This window comes from Agrilus planipennis, unplaced genomic scaffold (genome assembly GCF_000699045.2).
Source record: "Agrilus planipennis isolate EAB-ADULT unplaced genomic scaffold, Apla_2.0 scaffold284, whole genome shotgun sequence".
NCBI classification, from domain to species: domain Eukaryota; kingdom Metazoa; phylum Arthropoda; class Insecta; order Coleoptera; family Buprestidae; genus Agrilus; species Agrilus planipennis.
This window is the reverse complement of record NW_020439022.1, coordinates 198,045-222,290: the sequence shown is the minus strand read 5'-3', so window position 1 is coordinate 222,290 and position 24,246 is coordinate 198,045. Positions and strand designations below refer to the sequence as shown.

The 24,246-nt window shown below is 35.9% G+C and overlaps 1 protein-coding gene across 1 annotated transcript in view; it reads left to right on the top strand.

Moving 5' to 3' along the window:
• LOC108741980 (disintegrin and metalloproteinase domain-containing protein 11) overlaps positions 1-24,246 on the top strand; it is a 248,754-nt gene that overhangs the window by 77,131 nt on the left and 147,377 nt on the right. The window contains exons 5-6 of the mRNA XM_025976347.1: positions 4,982-5,128; positions 6,359-6,583. Of these exons, the coding sequence (XP_025832132.1) occupies positions 4,982-5,128; positions 6,359-6,583 (372 nt within the window). The remainder of the gene's footprint in view (positions 1-4,981; positions 5,129-6,358; positions 6,584-24,246) is intronic.

The following is a 24,246-nucleotide window of genomic DNA, read 5'->3' as shown; positions in this document are numbered from 1 at the left end:
AACACATGGACTGCTTCAGGAAAAAGCAACAGCTGATATTTTTTTACGAGGAGAGGCGCTGTATATACTCCTAGGAATGCCTGAATCTCAATAGTATGACTTTCACCATCATATCAACCGCCTATAAATTAGGTACGGCTATAGACATAAACAGTAGGTACATCACACGCAACTGAAAAGCCGTAATCAAGCAGGTAGAAGACTTCAATAACATGAGTTCGATGTGAAGCGCTTCCTGAGGTTAGCCTACCGCTATTTAGTCTAGTTTAATTACCTTTATGAGTGTTAAGGTTCATTGAACATCAACCTTGTTGGCATTGGGCTATGTTCACCTAACCTTAACAACTATCAGTAAAAATTAGGATTAGTTTTCATTTCGGTTTAGTTCACTTCAGTCCCTGAAGAAGGTAACTTTGTTACCGAAAAGTGCATTGGACAACTACGTGTCGTGTTTTGGCGTTGGGGTTTTGAGCTATTCTGTTTGTTTTATAGTATTATGTCACTCATTAGGAAATGGGCAATCGATGTGAAGAAAGACACTGTTTGAAACACGCGAGAATGGAACCTAACATGTTGAAAATGTAGAGGAACTGGTAAATTTGTCTGAGGAAGACTAGCACATTTAAATAGAGATTACCCCTCTAGAGAACGAAATCCAAAATGTTGAAAATGTGGAAGGGACAAAGACAAGAAGTCGTGTGTGAATGCAGTACAACGTGGGGGCGCCATTTGAGAGAATTGCAGTCGACGCAGCAGGGCCATTCTCAGTGACATACTCCAGTAATAGATACTTCTTGGTAATCATGGATTATTTTAGCAAGTGGCACAAAATATATGCAATATCGAATCAGGAATTGCACACCGTTGCTGAGAAGCTTTCCAATGACTGAATTAGCCGATATGGAGTTCCATTGGAATGGCATTCGGACCAAAGCAGAAACTTCCAATCACTTTTGTTCATGAAACTCACTGAACTAATCGGAATTACAAAAACGAGAACTACGTCCTTGCAACCGCAGTTTGACGGAATGGTTGAACGATTTTACGCCACTCTGGAGAGCAATCTATGAAGCGTCGTCAACGAACATCAAACTGACTAGAACCGACACATAGCTTATTCCTTATAACCCATAAATCCATGAGACAATTACAAGCACGCCGGCAAACATATTATTTAGGAAAAATTAAGTTGCCAGCGGCCATAACGTTTGACCGTCCTGGAGACTCTCCAGTAATTACAGGTGAACACGCGGGATAGCTACAAGGACGACTAGAAGCCATTCATTATACTAGGTGTACAAAGCCGCGATTTAAATGTGACCGTCGGTCGGATCATGAAGACCACATACGATCGACGAGCCAATATTACTGTATTTAATGAGGGCGACAAAATATGATTATACAATCTATCGAGGCGGAAGGAACGACGAAGTCATAAGAGACCTCGGGCAAAAATGAAGATCGTACATCTTGACTGGCTTACTCCCTGCAGAGGCGACGTCACTAATCGGGACCATCAGTTTTAAGAGGGACAGAGAAGACCAGATTTTCTAGACGCCATATTCTGAATCATTTTAGAACATAGCAAGCCTCTATAAAAACAGACAGTTTGAATTACAAGACGACAGAAGGTATAGTAGAATGATCGAAGAAGCAACAAGGTGTTGAAATAATGATGAATTAACAATAGTAATGTTAATTACAAAGTGCAAATCGTTAAATAAAATTTGGAAATAGTGAGGAAAGTGCTTGATTGCGTTACAATACCTTAGTATTGTAATGTTCGTGGGTTTAACAGCTTAACTTTTAAAACAACGACAACGACAAAAACTATTTATTTACACTAATTATTATTAAAGGACTTAAAAACAATATTAAATTATTACTAGCATGGGTAATTATTTCACTTCTATAACTGTCAATTTATTTCTTGATTCACTTCTGCAACGGTCTATTTATTTCTACTCTACTCGGCGATCGTCTCTTCCTTTAAATACTCCCTTGCTTCCTTTCGGGAACTTTCTCGAGCCTGTCGAAATTGTTTTACTAACCGAAATTTTTGAACTATTTCCATTTGTTAATAGCTGTATTTTGTTTCAACCACTTCTTATATTTGTATTTTATCACAAATTTCTATCTGAATTACTGCAAGTAACAGTTATCCAAATTAGCCTCCATTTATATTAACCAATCGACGACCCAAGCCTATCAATAGACTAACTCAGTCCGGCAATTGTACACCCTTTCGATTAGAGACGAGAAGTAGTGATACACTGCTAAGGTGCAAAGCCGGATAAGCATATGAAAAATGCTCCCGCTCTAAATATTTTGACTTTCAGGTATGTTCTGTAAGTACCATTCGCGAGTCTACACACAAAATTTTATTTCCATGAATTAATTTTTTCGTCTGACAAGAAAATAATGAAAAATTGTAAAAAACTTTTTTTTTCGGAATCTATTAGACCGATATCCCTCGAACAAGGAGGACATTTTATGTTTAGCTGCAGCTTATTTATAGGAAGTAAAATAAAATTTTTCTATTAACAAAAATGGAAATATTTCTTTTTTTGCTTTTTTGACATAATACCTCACCAAAAATTAACGAATATGTTAATGAGTAGTTCTTAGAACAAAAATTTGTCAATAATCAATACTTACATTATGCAAAAGAACCTCATTAATTGAGTATTTCAATTGGGTTTATAATCACAACATTATTGAGACTAAATTTAACATTCATTGAAATCTTTTAATTGCAGTTAGTAATGTATGATTACCTAATCAATAATTTACTTTACCATTGCTAATTAAATATTCTCATATTGTACACTAAGAAAAGCACCTAGCGACGCGCGATAGTTAACGAATGTAGAGTTTCGGTGCGGCCGAAAGTTCGGTAGATTTTTTGACTAAACCAAAACTGGCGCCGAAACTTGATTTTTTTTGCTGAAACTTGCCGAAACCGAAATCGAAATTCTGTCGGTTACTATACAATAATAGTCCGATTTGAAAAACAACACCAATATTAAGCGGCAAACTGCATCTCCTTCGTTCCTAATGCACTTCCTTGGTATCTTCTGCTCCGGTGCCATTCCCTTGAAATCTCATGGGTGAAGCTGTTTCTGTTAAGCTGTACATATAAGGATCCAAGCAAGGATAGCAAATTAATGATAAAGAAAAAGTTAATGGAAACGGACAAGATAATACAACACATAGTGGAGCGCAGCAGAGGGGATGTTCAATAAATGAACAACATATAAATAATATAAAACGTGGGAATTTGTATCAGAAAAGATTTTGAAAGTTGAAATAAGTCTATTTCAAATTAATACAACATTAGTAAAAACCTAGTCCAGGGAGGATGAATTATCAAAAATAAAGGATGAATTTTGGGAAAAACAAACGAAGCCTTCAATATAATCGAACCATATGCAGAAAACCACAGAAACAATAATGGTAACAATTAATATAATTTTGTGTGGAGAACAATCTAATAGATGCTAATTCATTTTACAAGCACTAAGACAGATAAATGTACAAGAGATATAAAAAGTAGAAACGAAAAATCCATAATAGACTATGTACTCATAAACAGAACATTCAAAAAGGAGATTGTAGATGTTAAAGTCGGACCAAAAATGTACCTTACCTCTATTTGTTAGTAGCTAATTACGAATGAACATTGAACGATAAGAAAATCCACACACAAAAATACTCGCTAGAAAATCGAAAGGAGTCATCAGCAGATCATATAAATTGCAAGAAGTAGATGTTGCACATAAATTTAAGAAAAAGCTAGAAGCAGAAACAAAAATGCGTAAAGTGGAAAAATGTATATGTTTAAAGAAATTAACCTATCAACAGCCAAAAAAATGTGTGGAGTTATTGTAATAGGTGAAAACAAGAAACAAACTAGATGATGGAATTTAAAAATAAAAAATCAAGTTATAATTAAGAAGAAACAGTAACTAAGAAATAGAAAAAAACTAAGTTATGGGGAACACAAAAACCAACGAACTATAGCAAAAAGGATTATCAAACAGGCAGAACAACTATCCTGCGATAAATTTGGTAGAAAACTAGAACAAGACAGCAGAAAATCTGTTCTACAAAGTACTAAAGAATTTGAGAAAAGGAAAACCACAAAATTTAAAGCACGTTAAAACAAAAGATAATACACTAGTAGTAAACGATTCCTATAATGGAAAGATGGAAATAATAAAGAATATACAAAATAATGACGCAGATTTGCCTTGAAATCTTGAATCTTGAAAAATTGTTCGAAATTCCAACATCGGACTAGAAGACAGGCTTGAGACGTCTATCAAAATTATTTCTGACCTGCGTGAAAACATTTTCTTTTGCAGAGATAATCACACGATCGTGGAAATCATTTGCCTTCTTCTGTGGCGTTTGGTACACCGTCACATGCTGTTGTAACAATTACTGCTCTACACAAAGCTATGACAGTGGTACATTGACCTACTGAAATAACTACAACTACAACGTTAAAAGAACAAACTATAATTGTAACATCAACATCGTCAATTACACTCAATATAATCTAACAAATAACATGCAGTGCATGAGTCTAAAATACAAAAGAAATGCAACACGAATGCTACTAATTACCAGCTGATTGAATGCGGCATTGAATTGTCGCATTTTCCTACATAATCCTACCAGGACCGCCCTGACTTTTACCTGTACTTTCAAATACCTTATACTCAAAAACGGTGTACTTCCTGTTTGCGAAACATTGATTTAGTTTTCTTGTTTTATAGTGTTCTATTACCTCCTGCAAGGTTGTTAGTTGTTTTAGAAACACCCTGTATAATTCGGTTTGTAACACATTTACGTACATTTAAGGAATCTAATGTATTTGTTAGGAATACTTAATTTGTAAACATACCTTAACAATAATTATCTTAAAATTTGATGCAATACAAGAGTTATAACATTTTTTTTATGATGTTTTCAGGAAATTGAACACTGTTACTATCACGGTACGGTTCAGGACTATCCTGGAGCAACAGCAGCTTTCCAAACTTGTAATGGGGTGAGCGGAATTATTCACGTTGGGAATGAAACATTTGTCATACACCCTTTCCATGGAGGCGACCTTTCGGTCAGTATTCTGCAGCATTTTCAATAAACTACTCTGAATTTTATAAAAAAATTGTTACCTTGATGTGAAACAACTTTTCAAACAATATCGATTGCATTCATCTAGTATTAAAGAAGACAGTTAACTGCTTTAAATTTTTGTATAATTCGTATTCTAATGTCACACTTCTAATTTTTGTAGTACTAAATTCAATGGAGTAATGAATTAATTATTTTGAATTAACTTTACCCCTTCGATCATATAATATACTGGAAACGCTGTTACTCTCTTCTTTAATACAAAAGAATTGAAGTCAACATGCATTACCGTTTATGACGTCGGTGCATGGCGAAACACATCCTGTATATAAATAAAAGACAGGAATAAAAAAACCACTAATTGTTTCGACCTATTTGATCATTTTCAATAATACACAAGTGTAACTAATGAGTTGCAAAAGTTGTCGAGTTGCTTTTCATTGTATTTGGTGTTGGTGTTTTATTTAAACATTCAATTTGTTTCTTCTTACACACACCTACTGTAGTCTTGATATCCTATGAAACTCCTCAAGCCAATCATCTATGTAGATCACTTAATATAATTAAATATACTCGCATATAAGAAATACGAGTATACAGCATAATTATATTTTGCCCTTCACTAACGTCATTCGTGGCGGCGCATGTTAGCTTCCACATTCGAAACGAACAGCGTGTCCAGTACATTATATGATCTAAGCTTTACTCACTACAGATAACCTCAAATTAATCAGCAACAATTGTTGCTGCTGTTACTCCCTCGCTAGAAATTGAATAATTTTTCCTTATTAATTTGAGGTTATGTGTAGTGGGTAAATTTAGTTCAAAAAAGTTAATTCCCTAATGCATTGAAGTAGTAGTATTTTTTTCTTTTTTTTATAAACAATAAGACAAAAATGTACTACTTTAATTTCAACGGGAAGGTAACAGCCATATAGAATATGAATGTTGATAGCATGTCTTCTGCCTCTTTAACAAATTATGCTTTATACATCTTAAAAACATATACAATTTAGACAGCCAATCAGCTTTTTGACAATTTACTTTCAGCCTTCAGACAGTAACTTGATGCATACTTCGCCTTAAGATAAATAGTTTACATTCATAATACCAACTAAGCAAATACTTGTTTCAATGCTGATTAGATTCGAAATGATGTACAAAAAATTATTTTTGAGAACTGCAAACGACTGCACAGCTTCCTCTTTTTCAGCAGAAACATCCACACCTGATATTCGAAGCTAGAACAAATGTAAGCAAAGGATGCGCCAATTCAGGAAATATGGCATGGAGGCTTAACGCGCATGCAGGCTTTTTTCCAACTTCACTCTACGGAAGGTTCAAAAGAGATGTCCGAGAAGCCACCAAATACATTGAAACTGCTCTTGTCATTGACAAAGCTATGTTTGAGAAGCGCAATGGAAGCACCAGAACAGAAGTAGGTAGAAAATCAAAATATTCACTTTTGTTAGATAAGGTGCATACTTTTGTAGCTTTTAAATCAATTCCATGTATGCAAATCTAATATCACCGTTTATTACTACTAGCTTACGGTCATTTTAGTATCTATTACTGTTAAACCAACGGGACATCCAAAATTAGAAACCAAGTATTGTCATAATTTGTAATTGTCAAGGTGAATTAGTATGCTACCCTCTACAAATTACGTCACGCATAGTAATCAAAAGTTTCAGAGAAGTGCGAGTGGGAAACTCACCGCACCATTATAGTATACTAACGCTTAATAACTTTACTAAAGCATTTAAATAACGGCAAGCAAAATTGCCTAACAAATTACTACGGTTAATCCACGTATATATATTTTCCGAACTGATCGGCCATGATCCGTTGTGATTCACCAGATGTTTCGTCGACAACTGCAGTAAATATTACAAGGTGTGCTAGGCGGCGTAGTGTCCTTTGCAATGTATCTCCAACGAATACACTCGTCCGATTTTTTTTTTGTTTAGTTTTTCCTTGAGGGGAAATTTTCAAAAGACACCCTTTGAATGGGGGTAGTGTCGGATTCACCGAAGCGCCTACCGACCAAAACCCCTCCTTGAGTATGGAGACCAACCCGGTTATACATCCCAGAAAAGGTTTAAAGGGAAGAGGTTGGGAGCGGGAACCAGAATGGGCGCAGGAAGGAAGCATTGGGAACTGATGAGTTGGGTGGAGACTCACGCTAAAAAAGTGAAACTAGGAATAAGCAGAAGGGAATCAGCTCAAAGTAGAAGGTAGCAGGACATTATGAAACAGTAGTTTAGTTTAGCGGCGAAGTTGGCAAGTGTCGAGATCGATGGGTTTGGGTGACCTGACACTGAGACCCGAAGATTAGCCGCAAATCTAAGTGCAGCCTCGGGGAGTGAAGGTAGACAAGTTTCTTTCAGAAATTGGATGTTTCTGATAAACCAGGGATAGTTGAGTGCGGAACGAAGAATCCGCATGTAAGTGCCTTGAACAATTTGTAGGCGGTGGGAATCGACACAGCCCCAAATGAGGATGACGCAGGAGCAAATGCTTCTGATAATTACGTTGAAAGCACGGATTTTTGTTTGACGGAAGATGCAATTGCTTTGGGAAATAATGGCGGCTAGGGCCTTGACACGATAAGGATGTGCTTTCGTCATATCAGTGTCCTGCCGAAGACGACGCCGAGGTAAGTACCGAAGTTGCTCCATTTGATGCGGTGGTTATTAACGGTAATGGCAGGAAATTTTCGCATCCTACGGGAGGAGAAAATTGCTTCCGACTTGGTCTCGTTAATGGAGACTTTCCATCTTGAGTACCAATTCAGTAACAGGGGCTGAATGAATAAACTTTTCTAGAGTACTGGAGAATGGTTTGAGGGGAGTTTATGAGGGCGATGTCATCGGTGTAGAGAGCTGTGACGACGGCATGTCTGCGCAAAAAAGATTGAACAGAGGAGGTAACAGCTTGGAGCCTTAGGGAACACTAGTCGTGACGGTTTTGCTTGGGAGTAAAGAAGAGCCAATGCAGAAACGCAGGGTTTTGTCGGAGAGGAAGGAACGGATAACCCCGATTAGGAAGTGAGGGCGACTAGTGTGGTCGAAGGCTTGCTAGATGTCAAGCAGAAACATGGAGGAGTGACGGCGCTTATTTAGGTCGTCAGAGATGTGTTCGGAAACACGGAGAAGTTAATGGCTAGTGCCGTGCTGTGTGCGGAGACCGTGTTGAAAGTCGGGGAGTTGGTTGTTTCGCTCCACGTGGTGGCGAAGCTTGTCCAAAAAGGATGGATTCAACTAACTGAGCAAGCTAATGGACCTGTAGTTTAAGGGAGAGCTGAGGGGCTTTCCATTCTTGGGGAGACAGATGACGGTGGCTTCTTTCCAGACCGGAGGAAAATGGCGGAGCCGCACGAAAGCGTTTGTGCTGTTACAAAGTGCGGTTATATGTATTGATGGCAGAACTTTTAGGACACCGTTGCGAATTCCGTCCGCGCTTGGGATTTTCTTCTTTTCAGAGATCGGATGGTGATGAAGATTTCACGGGAGAATGTGTGTTTAAAGTCGAAAAGAGTTGAGACGATGTTTTGGGAGACGACGTTGGTTCGCTCGTGAAAGTCGGCATAGTTAAGAGGGCTGGGAGGTGAGGAGTACTGGAGACAGGGGTAGTCTGCGAAGATTGCAGGTTTTTCCTCATCTAGAGTGAATACGCAGCCTTTTTGTTTTAGTCGCGGGAGGTGTGGAGTTCTGTTTTAAAGAGAGTGTTTTGGGATGTGTTCCCGCCTGAGCGATATAATCGTTGAAGGTGGCGCTACGAAATTCGGTTAGACGAGTTTTAAGTTCTCGTTGGAGGGTGTTTACCTTGGCTCGGTGTGCGGGATCACGGTGTTTTTGCGATAGACGGAGGGTTCTGTTTTTCCTCTTGATAATGGCAAGAACATCTGCGGATGGTGTTTCTTTGTGTAGGAGGAGGGGCGGGAGGTCTCGTGTGAAAGGAAATTGACAGTTTTGTCGACTTCCGCTATTGTATGAATTGAAATGTACTTAAGGGAGGATGTTTGGAAAATGTAGTGGAGTCTAGGGAAGTTGTCAGGTTTGGGGAGTTGAGGGTTGCGCGGCCGACTTCTATTAGTGCTGGAAGGTGGTCGGGGCTTAGAGCGTCGAAACGGTGGCATCGACAGAAAGAGTGACATTCTTTAAGACGAAGATTTCAAGAATGTCAGGAAATTGATTTGAAATTGGGGGCGGGGAGGTACGTAGAATCTGTGAGTGCTTCAACGGCAAGGTTGAGGACGATAACTTTGGCAAGAAGGGAAATGCCTTTTTTGTTAGTTTGTTGGCAGCCCCAGGAGAATGCTTGGCATTGAGATTACCTGCGACTATTTTTGCTTCATTTGTTACTCTATTTTTGCTTTGGTACTGTAAATAGCATGAAGTATTTCGATTTCTTCTAAAAAATTCTGTGAAAGTTCTTCGATGAGCATAATCTGCTTTCTTTCTTCGCGAACTTTTCAATAATGTATGATTTGTTAGTTATTCTCAATCGATGCAAACTTGAAAAGTGATAAAACTCGTCGATGACGTTGAATTTCTTCTTCTCACTTCATCCAATGATATATGACTTGAGGAGAATTTTCACGTTCCATGGAAATCTCCAGCTTTTCCTTTTTTGCTTCGAGAGCTTAATAAATAAATAAAAAAATAAATAAATAATTCCAAACGTTTCGCCGTTCCTTGCTGACGGCATCTTCAGTGGTGACTGGGCAGGTCCTGAGTCGTAACTGATGCAGTTTCATAGAGAAAGAAAAGCAAGCTACTCACTAGTCTTTCTTATTATGAGAACAAATACACAACACACGAAGGGAATTTGATTTAAATTCACGGAAGCTATACGAATTACACCTGTATCTTGGATCTATTCTGGATAACAAGTTGTGGGGGAAAATCGATTCGATGGCGATACAATCAGCAGAAAGGGAATACACCAACGCAAGGGACCGCTAGATACGGAAATTAAAAGGAAAAAAGCTCCGAGAGAATATCTAATGCTTGGACGTCACATAAATCGTTAAAAATCGCAGCAAAGTAACTCTCAGTTAAGCAGACATGTCGGTTCTAGCCAAAAGAACAAATTTTACGATTACTCCGAAAACGTGGAGGGATCGCTTCGGCAACTAAATTAGCCTGAAGTTGAGGAAGTACGACAAGACGTCTGTAGAATACTAAGGAAAGCTAAAATTCCAAAAAGAAGAACGTGCAGTACTTCGGGAATTACGACCAATGAAAGAGATAACAATAGTTCTAGCTGACAAAGGAAACTCGACAATTATCTTGGATTCAACGGAATATGAGGATAAGCTGAGGAGTTTGTTAACACCAGACACGTACGAGGTATTGCCGCGAAATCCAACAACAGTAATTGAAATCATCAAATTATTGAAAAAAACAAATTGGGACGAGAAAACCATTAAACGGCTACAACCCTCCCACAGTCGCCCTCCAAGACTATATGGATTGTCAAAAATACATAAAGCAGAATTACCACTACGACCAATAGTGAGTACCATTGGTTCACCAACATACAACTTGGCTAAACATTTGACCACCTTGTTGGCTCCGCACGTGGGAATCTCCGAACATATTCGAAATTCAAAACATTTCATCGAGAAACTGAACAACATCAGATTGAAAGATTCTGACATCCTAGTCAGCTTCGATGTAGAATCGTTATTCACGGAGGTACTACTAAAGGATACATTGGAACTACTACGAACGCGTTTTCCGGATGAAGAAGTCGCACTATTCGAACAGTGCCTGACGTCCAGCTACTTCCTATGGAACCAAAATTTCTACAAACAAATCGACGGGGTAGCAATGGGTAGCCCACTTAGTCCACAAATCGCAAATTTGTACATGGAGTTTGAGTTTGAGACGACTGCTTTAGAGACATTGGTATCGATATATGGATGATACTTTCGTCGTCTGGCCACATGGAGAGGATAAGCTGAACAAATTTTTAGATCACCTGAACAGGCAGCATTAAAACATGCGCTTCACAAAGGAACAGAAGAGAGATGGAAGGATTGCGTTCCTAGACTTCATTGTGAAGAGAACTACTACAGGCCAACTTGCTCACGGTGTCTATCTAGAGATAGATACCTGAGCGCTGCTCCCAACCACCATCAGCCCAAAAAAGGACAGTTATCGAAACACTGGCTAACAAGGCTAAACTTATCGCGGACAGGGAACATCTACATGTGGAATTAGACCACCTACAGATAGCTCTACAAGCAAACAGCTACAGCTACAGTGAAATCCAGAAAGCAATACATCCTAAAAGCCACCACAACGAGAATAACATAACGACTGATAAGGAAAAAATCGCAACTTGTCTTCCTCAGAATATCACGGACAGAATAGCTAAGATTCTTGGAAAAGGGGGAATAAAAACAACATTTCTACCCACCCTCTAGATCCACCAGGAATTTACCGTATACCATGTAAATGTGGTAAAGACTACAAGGAGAAGAGAACATGAAAGAGCCATCAGATTACTTCAACTAGAGAAATCAGCTATACCTCAACACGCCACACCAAACAGTTCAAAGATACAACTGTCCTAGTTAGAACGTCGGGATTATACAATCTGGCTAGAAGTGAAGCTCTGGAAATTGAAGAACATCCTTATAACATAAACAGAGATGATGGCTTACATATCAGCAAAGCATTGAAACCGACACCAAAAAATAAACAATGTGCTTCCATCCGAAGGACAGAATCAACATAAAAACAACATGGACACAGTGAATCATAAAACCACTTATCGTAACGACTCCGGTATAAGAAGAGTAACCCCTTTCTAAAACTGCATCAGTTACGGCTCAGTACCTACCCAGTCACCACTGAAGATGCCGTCAAACAAAAAACGACGAAACGTATGGAAAAGTAAAATTCCACGGACCACGGCCGAAAAAGCCCGGAAGAAAACACCGCATCGATATACGCCGGCCGTGAAAGCCTAAGAACTACAGTTAATAAATAAATCAATTCTTAAGATCACTTTGTACACTGGCATACAACCGGACGTATACTATATTATAAAAACTGATATTCCTTTCTTCTAGCCTTTCCAACCATTCCTCATATATTATTATCCTTTTTATCGCTTTTCCCGACATCATCCCACATTTAGTCTCCATTCGTATTACATAATATGGCGTATTTTTAGGTAATTGTAATACCTACATTTTATGTAAAACCTCAACCTCGTTTCTTTCTTCTCATCCCCTTACTTCCATTCCATAAAACTTTGTACTCTTCACCATCACGCTGAACAACTAACTCAATCATGTTAACAAAGCATCTAACCTACTTCCTTCCTTCCAATAATTACTCTCCCTTTAGCTACTGAGTTGGTAATATGCAACTCGTCCCTCACCATCTTCTTTCAACCTTAGCGTAGGTCATTTTTAAATCTACAAACCTAAATATAGTCTATTTCTTCCAACAGTAGTTACATATGATTTTTTATCATACAAATCGCGTTATCAACCCTTCCCCTTCCTTTCCCTTTTTTGGAACTAAATTGCGTTTCGCTTAGTAGCTTTTTTTTAATAATTTGCTCCGCTAGCATATTTCTTTTTATTTTTATGTATATTTTATCTCCCATACCCATAATTGCAATACCCCTGTAATTTTTAAAGGTACCCGTTGTCCGGATCAAACGCCGCACATTTCCATGCTTCAGGTATCCCATATTTCTCTCAGATTCCTACTGCAATTTCGTATAATTTCTCCAATACGATACATATCGCATGTCTCCAAGCCTCCGTAGGAATTTTGTCTAGTCTTACCGCTCTTTGCTTTTATCAATCTGGTCTCTTTACTCAAATATTTACTGTTAATACTCTTTCTTCCTTCCTTTCTTCTAGAAACCCTAGTTCTACCATGCTTCACTTCTACCAGTCACTTTGGTACTCGTATTCTCTCTTATTTTATTAATCACATTTTATGAATCATATCTTCTCAATCTCAAATCCCTTCAAATCTTTCCTCCACTCTCTAACTAAACTTTGCTGTTATTACCATAGCCAAACGGAGCACTTCCTTATATACAACCCTTTCCCTTTCTTACTATTTTTAACACAATTTCTAAATGTAGGTGATTCGTAGGCTTCAACTTGAAAATATAATATTTCTACCCATCCCCTTCCATTTACCATCCTTACCTCTTCCTGTAAACGTGTATTTCCCCGTTCTTTGTTTATCCCCCTGCTTTGTATATTAATCCCATTTTTGGAACTATATTGTATTGTATATTACTGAAGACATTATTGCTAACATCGAGACTAGAGAAGAAACCAATCTGAATATAAAAGCACAGTGATTGTGTCGATAAGCTGAAAAATCTGTCAATTAGATTTGCCGACCTAATAGTAAGCTTCAGTGTGATATATCGCTATTTACGAGGGTTCCTCTCGACGAAGCGACAAATCAATTATTAGAACTCCGGACGTCGCAAAGCTGTTCAAACATTATCTACAAATTTTGTATTTTCAACGAAAAGGCAATTTCTTCGAAGAACGCAAAGGAGTAGCTATGAGCAACCCAATGAGCCCCGTCAATGTCAATTTCTTTAGGGAATAAAAGGAAAATTTAGTAGTTAAAATCGCCCAGTTTAAATCGGCTTGTTGGTTCCGCATACTGTCGATGTGTTTCCAACATGGACAAAACCTGCAATAATTCTTTGATTACCTGCATATCACAACAGAGAGGATACAATTCAGAACTAAAACAAAACACAATGGTACTCACCTTCTTTTGGACGTTTTGGTCATCAACTAGGAGAACGAAAGATTAGGACATAAAGTGCATCCCAAACCAACTCGTACAGATAAACATTGAAATAACTGAAGAGTTAGCACCCGAGACAAAAATCGAACGTGCAATAAAGTCAGCCAATAATGAAATCATACAATCAAATACACACCCACATGTTTCTGTTATATGTGGAAGAAACTACCGATTACATCAAGAGACCACAACCATAAAAGAAGAATTAGTACCCTAATAAAAGAGCAATGCCGCCTGGCTCACTTAAAAAAATCAGCAGCCAGCATACTTTTCTAATCGAAATGGCCGAATTTGTTTGACAATCAGTATTAGCAAAGTGCAGACATTACCACTCGCGCATGTATTGGGGAGTTACTGAAATCTAGAAACATCCACACAATTACGGTAGTACCTTTAAGTCAAGGTCAAGGTCATATTTAAATTTATCGTTGATTGCCCCTATGAAAACATACAACTTATGCCAATATCTTTTTCGAAGTAATGCGACTCAATCAAAATATTGTAAACATTCGATTGTTCCCAATTTCTCATAAAAGGTTAATAGTAAATTAACTTCAAAGGTACTTCCAATTTCAAAATTTCTCGCTTTTTTCATTGTTAAATACGCATTAACGTTAAAGATATCTTGATCTCCAGAACGAAATCTCATTAAACGTTATCAGTTAATTGCCCTTTTGAAAACACTCATGTCAAAACTTTTTTCAAAATAATGGGATTGAATTAAGATAATTCGGATATTTACTTGTTCTTAATTTCTCATAAATATGAACCGACACTTTAAAAGCAAATTAACCTCATAGAAGGAATTTAGGTTACAAATTTTCTTGTACTTTCAATTGATGTGATTATAAGTCAGCATTTCCATGAGAAAGAAAAAATTACGACCTGGCAGATCGTCAAGTTGGGAATCATCAGCTTTACTTAAAATAATGAGAACCTAATAAGATATACGCAATATAATTAACTCACTGTAAATATTTCAACACCACAAGAGGTAACTTAAATCTTCATTAAAATTAATGTATAAAAGTATTTTGAAATTACGTTATGCATAATACGTTAAATTGTAAATAATGTATAATATATTTGAAAATCTATTAATTTTTGTAATACATCCAGTTTGTACGTTAAAATTAAATTACCTTACTTTATATCAAATTCAGTTATGTTATTCTTTATAGTTATCACTACAATTTTAACATACAATTGTATTTATTAATTTCAAACGCTTTACATTAAAATCAAATCGGCAATTTTCCCATTGTTCATTATCTGCATAAGAAACCTATTCATTTTTACAATTCAATATTGTTTATTCAAGTATCTATAACATTTTCATTCATTTTCGCTTTAAATATGTTGTCTTTGTGTTGCTTTGCAAAGTAATTAGGTAAAGGTTTATTGAACCATACATTAACTAAATTTCAAGTACAATACATCCAGTTCTAATCCCAGTTGTGCGAACAATCAGAAGACATTAGTTTCATTAGAAATCCCGGTACAAAGCTATAGGTATAAGGTTGTTAAATGTTTGCCGTAAAACAAGACCACAACTTTTTCATTAAGTATATCTATGTTATCATATGAAGTCATCATTTTTTTGCACTACAGCCAGTGTGTCGCATTTCCAGCAAAATGTATTTCGTATTTCGCATCTTACGCGAAGTATTGAAAATATAAGACATATCTAATGGAATTCTAAGTTGTCCAAAAACAGTAATGTGTATTGTTTCAATTTGAACTTAGATATTATTAGCGTTATAATTTCTATCACCGTTTAAGGTTAGAGGGCAAATAAAGGAAAAAAACAACAGTAAAATAAATTTATACATTTATTTATAATAACATGAATCTGCTTAAGCAAAACAATTTCAAACTTTTAAAATTTTCACTAAGGATTACCTTAGTCAACTTCCAGTCTGGTATCTTGGCATCTTGCGTAAATTCCGCATTTTTACATGAATTTAGTGTGAAATCGGAATTCCTTCAAGGTTTCTCGCACATCAATAATTATAATCTGTAAATCGCTTGTTATAAAACTTAGGTAACAAAACTAAAATCAACCCAAATTGCAGCGTTATTATAAGTGCAACGCATTGACACAACGTATTCATAGAATATTAATCCTTTATATTTTGTGTTTATCTATATTTAATTGTAACCGAGTACGAGCCTTCATAACCTACGACTTCGGTGGCCTATAGGCATAAATAAGACATACTGCGTTTCGAAGATGCTTGTTTGTTTCATGTATATGCTGTAACACGTCGGTGAGTGAGTACTAGGGGCGTTCTCATGCCTTATGCGTAAGTTTCGCCTAGCATATATGTTTCCCTACGTCGCGACTTTGAGGACTGGTTCGAAGGGTGGGCTTACAATACGTTGTTGTTGTCCCAGGCACGTTTATCTGAGTGTTTTTCTTTTACACCAGGAACGTTTCCTTTCAACGTAAAACTATGAAGTTTTCCAATAATAGAACAATTAAGAGAAGTTTTCGTATTTACAAACTAATTTTTCGGCAACACTCAACCGAACTAGTAGATATTACACAAAAATAGTAGCATTTGAAAAGATTTTATTAAAAATGATAGGTATAGGCCTAAAACGTAGATCTAGTAATTAAGAACTAAACTAATTTATTGTTTTTAGTAGCTTATATACTAAATGTATTTCATTAAGGATCATTACCAATAATGAACTGAAAGTAAAAGTGATGCTAACATAACATTCCTTCCAACTTAGAATTTTCTATACATTAAAAGATTATGATATATATAAATATAGGACGAGATTAATTTGAATTGTTTTGTAACAATATTATTTAGTTCTAAGCTTTCTAAATAACGCAGTACTATTTCAGGGATTTTCATTTCTCGGTATTTGCGATGAACTTAGTGGTTCCTTTTCTAGAATTTTATTTATATCAGATTCTTTTTGGACGCGCAGAGCGGGTGCGAATTTCGAATAAAGAGTCGTAATATTTGGCTCACGGTCTTTATATGATGGTAGATTTCGCACTAGAATTTGCGGTTTGTTAATTTTATTTTATCTTGGTTTGTGAAGAGTCTGAAGCAATTAGGGCAGCAGCAGTAAATCAGACAGCAAGATATGAAAATTGTAATTGCAAGGAACCACTCCAAGTGCGACGAAAGGACGAATCTTCTCATTAATAATTTATTCATGGAATCTTTCAAGACGGTGTTTATTTAATCTTAATTCGTCCTGACTGAGTGAAGACAGTTTGACTGTTGGTAATTTTATTTGCTCTGCCAGACTTTCACTTTCACTTTCTAAGCAACAATCTTCCCCAATGGGTATATAAGTAGGGGTAAGACTAATTACCTTAGACTGGTTTTTAGATGAAGATAGAATGTTGTTGGTTAGGTAGCCTTTGCATCTTGATAATAATTTGAGAACACCAGTGGAAGGATCTCCAAGAGATGAATATCTTGTGCTTGACATTTATAGGTGAATCTTGATGGAGCAGTTAACATGAGAATCCATACATTGCTTAGAGAGTTTCCTCTGTCAATGGAATGGTCAAAGAGCGACATGAGACAGCTACATTTTTCTGGAACATTAAATCGAGATAACAATTATAACTATAGGATACAGGTTTGCTTTCCAACGACCTTCCAAAGAATTCAGTATCGATTTAGAGAAATTTATCAATCCAATATAACCCAGTATATGTAGCATTTAATTGGTCCAATGCAATAAATTGGTAATTTGGTAAAATAATGTAATAGTGTCCATCTACCTTAGACTTAAAAGGTATCGGGATTAATTTGTATAAATTGAAACGATCATTATTTACAAGTGGAATTTAAATAGTAAACGAAATAAAATACTGTTTTTGGAATTTCACTTTTGAAGTAAATAAGCTTTGAAGTTTCCTTTTGTGGTTGCGACTGGTGTTTTTAGACCAAAATTATTTAAATTTATAGCGTTGATTTTTTCTATTACTTTTTCTCCTAAAAGAAAGTCAAATAATAACATTGAAAGGTTTGAATATAAAATATAATTCTTAATTTTGTTTATACCGTGACGTATTTCATTTAAGAATCCATCAAGAATTTTTATGTTTAACTCATTTATATTAATTTTTGATATTTCATTGTTAAGAGCACTTTGAATTTCTTGTAAATTTTGATTTAATAATTTTTCTTTCACAGATATTTAATGTTTGATTAAAATCTCGAACTGTGGACAGAAGTATTTTAGTAGTTTCTACATTTAAAGTGAGAATGCGCTTGTTGCTTTCCTGTAGAATTCTAATTACATTATTAATTTGTCATCATTTGCATACATAACTGCAAATAGAGTATGAAGGCCGTTATTAAATAAACCAAACTGTGCTGTCTTCATTCGTGGTTTTTGAAATAGTGATTCGATTTCATGTAATTCCTTTCGTAATAATCTTAAATCGGTTTTTAGGGTGAATGATTGTACATAACTGTGCGTTAGGTTACTATGAATTTTTTTCCATGATAAACAGTTTATATATTGAATTTTCAGTTTCAAGAAAAGTTTTGAAACAAGGAGAAACTTCTTTAACTAAAATTAACTTACAATAATCTTGTACGTTAAACAATATGCCTAAATGTTGTAAATAAATCCTTACGTTATTCTGAAGGTGTTGAAATTTAGCCAGTTGATCCAATGCCCAAATCCAGGTCACCACCCTGTAAAAGAGAGTCTAAGGGTATTATTTGTTTGATATTAATTATTTGTACTGCTTCTCTCTTATTAGATGTCTTAATCTGATAATTACGTTCATTAATAACTTTTACTATCTCATACGAACTTCATAGTTGTATAACCTAATTTGTTTTTTAAATGTGCCTTATCACCTACTTTAAGAGTTTTTATTGACTTAGCTCTTAAGTCATACCTTTCTTTGAATTTTTGTTTGGATTGATTTTGATTATTAACGGCCTGTTCGCGAATATCATTTAAATGAGGGTTTTTATCTCATTCGGTTTCAATTTCTTATAGATCTCCAGATTGAATAACATATTTGGTGGTTTTATACTAAAAACTAGTTCATAAGGTGTGAGCTTAGTCGATTGATTGATCGGTGTATCACATGCATGAACTGACAGATATAATAAATTATCAAAAGATATTGTTTTGTATTAAGAAAATAAAATCTTTCGTATTCGAAAATAAGTAAGCGACATTTATTTGGCGTAATGAGATATATATATACAAGTAATATAATATATATGTGTTACTGTAGGCGTGATGCTGAACTAACATATTGCCCCAACGTTTGCATTACAACTTAATACAGGTTATTATATAGTAATGCCAACTAATAGACGTAAACTAGGATTCGTATTGCACAGTACAATCTATTACCAATATGGAATTAAGCATTATTAAAGATTAAGTCTGTTTACTGGTTTAATTATTCTGCCAAATCTTGATAATCGTGGTGCTGTCTCTATCGGAGCCAGGTTTGAGTTTTGCACGTGATTAGGAGTGGCTTAGGAATGTGTGATGATTGAGCTGGTGCTGGTACCTGCTCTGGTACTTCCACTCTCTTGCTGGTTATTTCTGCTTGTGTCTTGTGCAGATGAGTGAAGTTTATTCGTCGGATTTGCCCTCGATCCGTTTGCTGTTTCCGTTTACTGATTTTGGTAAACTTTCAGGCCTTTCTACCACTCTTGCCCCTTCCCAGTGTCTATGATCAACTTTGTGTCTGACTTGATCATTAGTTTCAAGTTTGATTGGTCTTGTATAATTTCTATTGCTGTAGTTAGCTTATTTCTCTCTTAATCGGTGTAGTTCAGCTGTGACTTCTTGGATTATTTTTGGTTTTAAATTATTATCACTTGTAGGTATTTGAGATCTATCAATTCTACAGAAAAGTCGTTGGCTAAATAATCATTTGTGGATATATTTCTCCAATGAAATAATGCGAGTTGAACGTCTGACTTGTCAATGCTGCATTTTCTTAGTATGTCCTTTGCCGATTGAACTACTTTTTCAGCAAGTCCGTTGCCTTGATGGTGATCTAGGCTGAATATGACATGGTTAAATCTGCAGTCTATTTGTAAAATTTTGAAATCTCTAGACAGGTATTGAGTACTTTTGTCACATTGAAGCTCTTCTGGCACTCCATGTACGGAAAACCATTTTCTAAGTTGTTCAATTACTTCATACGATGACTGACCTTTTAACTGTTATCTGGATATCCAGAGTAACTGTCACATATTACTAGGTATGTTTTTCCTTTAAATTCGGATAATTCTAATGCAACTATTTGCTATGAACGTGTAGGAATCTTTTTCACTTACACTGTGTCTTTGATATTGTCTCTTTGGGTTTGTTCACAGAAGGAGCAACATCTGACTAGTTTTATGATATCATCATATTGTCTTTTCCAATAAAGGAATTGTCGTGCTCTCCTTAAGCAGCTTTGTATATCTAAATGTTCTTGATAAATATTCTTTAACATTTTAGGTACTAATGATTTTGGTACTACAATTTTGTCACCTTTGAAAATGATTCCTTTGAGATAGTTTAGTTCTTCTTTATAGTTGAAATAATGTTGTAGTTCTGTATGAAGTTCATTGTCATTTTCTGGAAATCCTTGAATTATTGTCTTAAGTAGTAAATGTGTGTCTTCTCTTGTAGCATTGATTATTTCTTCTTTAGCGTCTGTCGACTAAGAAAGTCAGTGAACGGTATTTCTGTGCCTTTTTTAAATATTAGTTTCGGTGAGTATGGTGCAAGATTAAACATTATGCGTTGTAACCTTGCTGAAGCCGACTGTGTATTCTTCTTGAAAATCGTTTCATGTAGTTTGTGGTCTGATTCTACTGTTAGTTCCTTACCATATTTGTATTCATGAAATTTCTTGCATCCAAACAGTATAGCTTGTGTTTCTTTTTCTATTTGAATATAGTTTTGTTCAGATTTTGTCAATGCTCTTGTTTCTTAGGCTATTGGTTGTTCTTCTTGAAGGAGTGCGGCTCCAAGATTTTTTGAACTTGCATCTACTGTTAAAGTTACAGGTTTGTTAACATCATATAGTAACAGTATTGGAGGACTCTGCAGTACTTGTTTATTTTGCTGATAGCCTCTTCATGATGAAAATTCCATGTAAAGCTTGTATTTTTGTGTAACAAATCTCTTAGTGGATTTGGTAAGTTTGACATATTGGAGATAAATTTATTTAAATATGTAATCATCCCTAGTAGTCTCTGTAACTTTCTGTTTTATTTGTTGGAGTTTTCATTGCTCGTATGGACTCTAGTTTGTCCGAGTCTGCTTCTAATCCGTTGACTGAAACAATGTGACAGAAATTTTATTCATTTTGCATCAAAAATGCATTTGCTTTTAATAAACTTAAAGCCTGACTTTTTCATTACTTCGCCCACGGTTTTGCCTAGTTCTTGGCTACTTCTTGCATGTGTAAATATGTCAGCGATGGATTATATCACATTTTTAAATTTGTTGAGCAAGTTTGTCAATATTTCTTGAAATATCTCTGGTGCTGATGATACACCAAACGGAAGCCTCTTGAAGGAATATCTTCCCCATGGGGTAGCGCACGTTAAAATTTCTTTTGATGTCAGCTGAAATTTCTTCTATACTGGACAACTACCATAGGACTCACAACAGGGGTAGGCTCTGTTTCTCGTTTTATGACACTTAACTTCACCATTCTGTCAAGTTTTCGCTTAACTTCATCTCTTATAGCATGGTTGAATTCTTCTTGATGACTTTATGTCGAAGTTTGGGTCCTCAATCAGGTCGATATCATACTCGTAACCTTTATAGCAGCCTCAGCCTTCGAATATATCATCTGTACATTGACTTTCCTCCAATGTTTTGACCCGTGCAATAAGTCCTAATTTTTCGCAGGTATCAAATCTTAGGATCAATGTAACTATTTCTTGAACTACTTTGAAAACAATCTTTGTTTCTTCATTTTTTAATTTACATAATAGCTTTACTTCACCTAACACAGCCAAGTTGTCAACTGTGTAACTGATCAGATTTCTTGAACGGCTTCACTCCTGACTCGCTTTTGTTTTGTATGTCAAGTGTCTTGGTAATACATTACATTCTGCACCTGTATGTAGTTTAACTGTAAAATTAACGTTGTCAACTTGAATTTTTTCTGTCCAGTTTTTCTTTTCTCCAGCACACATAGCAGATGTGTATACGTCATCTTTAGAATTTGAGCTTTGTTCTAATACATTCACTCTATTTTTCCGTTTAGTATCATATTTCTTTATAGTCCTGCACTTATTTGTAAAGTCACAGTCACAATTTCTGTTCCAGTTGGTGCATGGTTTGTTAAAAGCTCGGTGTTTATGGTTTGAACCATATCTTCTGCTTGTTTTCTTCTCTTCTGGTATCTTTATTTTTCACTACTAACACTCTCTCCATCTTACTTTTACTTTCAAACTCATCCAATTGTTTGAAAGCTTGTTTATTTGTTAGGTAAAACGCGGCTTTTTCGAAAATGCAACTTTTTTTGCTGGAAATGACGTAAAATGGCCTAATTATGAAAAACTTACATGAAATAATCCGGGGGAGGGCCTTTTTAACGCTTTTTTTTGCAAATTAATATTTGTAGATCACACGCCAAAGTTGACACCTCATTTTGACAGTTACTATTAATTAAAAGTCGTTTCCTTTATCGAAAATAACTTTTTTCTTTTATAAAAAGCTTATATTAGTATATTTATTGAATAAGTAAAAAAAAGCAGTCAGAGGGAAGGTGTTTTAAACAATTTTTTATGTAAATAAACATTTTATGAGCACATAACCTTTACAAATTTCATAGTCACTAATCATAGACGTGGGATAGGTAATAGTCACTGCCGATCGTACCACAATGGAAACTTACAGTCACCACTCGAATGTTTCCGAATTCGTTTGTACAGTTTAGTTTCGTTCGTTCGACATGATACCTGCTCAATTGTTGTTTTTTTAATAATGTGCGTAGGAATTGTTTCGATCATGCGAAAATATACATATGATTAGGTTTTATTTTTGTATTAGGTTATTTTATAGATTACTCGGCGACTAGTTCTTCGCGATTTTTTCAGAAAAGACATAAATTGTTGTACCTTACACGTTTGTAGTACTTCTAATGTGCGTAAATGTAAAGAATGTACGAAGTAGTAATTGTGTTGGATTGTTTTAAATGTGCCGTTGAGGTGAAGTATATAATGAAAATGTGTAGTCGTATTTAGGGACGTTGAATGAAATGTAGAATGTGATATTTTCGTGAGAAATTACGCCTTAACAAAATGTAAGTGTAAGTTAGATTAAGGTGGGAAACAATTATCTCTCTCCCTTTCCCCCCAAATATTCGATAAAATTTTTGGTAATATCATCGCTGAGCTTGCACGTCACCGCATATAGGTACATCTCTAAACACCGCATATTTGTTCAACGTTCGAAAACTATACTTTATTATCATTTCGTTATGTTGAGCTCTACAATGTAATCGCACCTTACAAATGATACACCCTTTTTTGACATTTAAACTTTTTTATATAACGGGAACAAGAGTGGCCGCGGCTGCTACCATTCCTCTTATTCTTCGATTTACTTCCTTGTTAATCGCGATACGACATTACATACAACACCATTCACGAGTCTTTGAAAAACTGCTGGTGCATTTACCAAGCCGAAAGGCATCTTCAAATATTCATAATGCCCGTCAGGCGAGACAAATGCAGTCCTTACAATGGAATTTTCATTCATCGGTATTTGATAGTAACTCGACGCCATGTCCAAACTCGTAAAAAGAATATTACCACTGAGGTTATCAAGTTGGTCTTCTGTTAATGGCATCGGGTACTTATCCTTAATAGTTTGTTTGTTGAGAGCGCGATAGTCAATACAAAGCCTATTCTCACCTGTTTTCCTTTCAACAATTAATATTGGACTCGCAAATGGCGAATATTGTTCTCTTTGAGTTCATTTATGAGTTTTCTAACAACTTCACGTTCCGAGTAAGACAATCTATAGGGACGATAGACAACGGGAGTTTCATCATTCAGCGTGATACTCATTTCAGGGTGATTTATCAGAGGCTGCCCAATTAAAACTGGTACCGTCTGTACCACGTCAGGTACAAGAAAGGCCTTGAGGTCTACGTTGACTCCATGTACTTCGATGTTGACATCGACTTCACCCAAAAATCGCACAATTCCACCTGCATATCCTTGAATGATCTGTTTGACGTATAGTTATAGCTCCACTGCCTGAATCTAAGTAGCCTTTTGAAGCTTTGCCGCTTATCAAG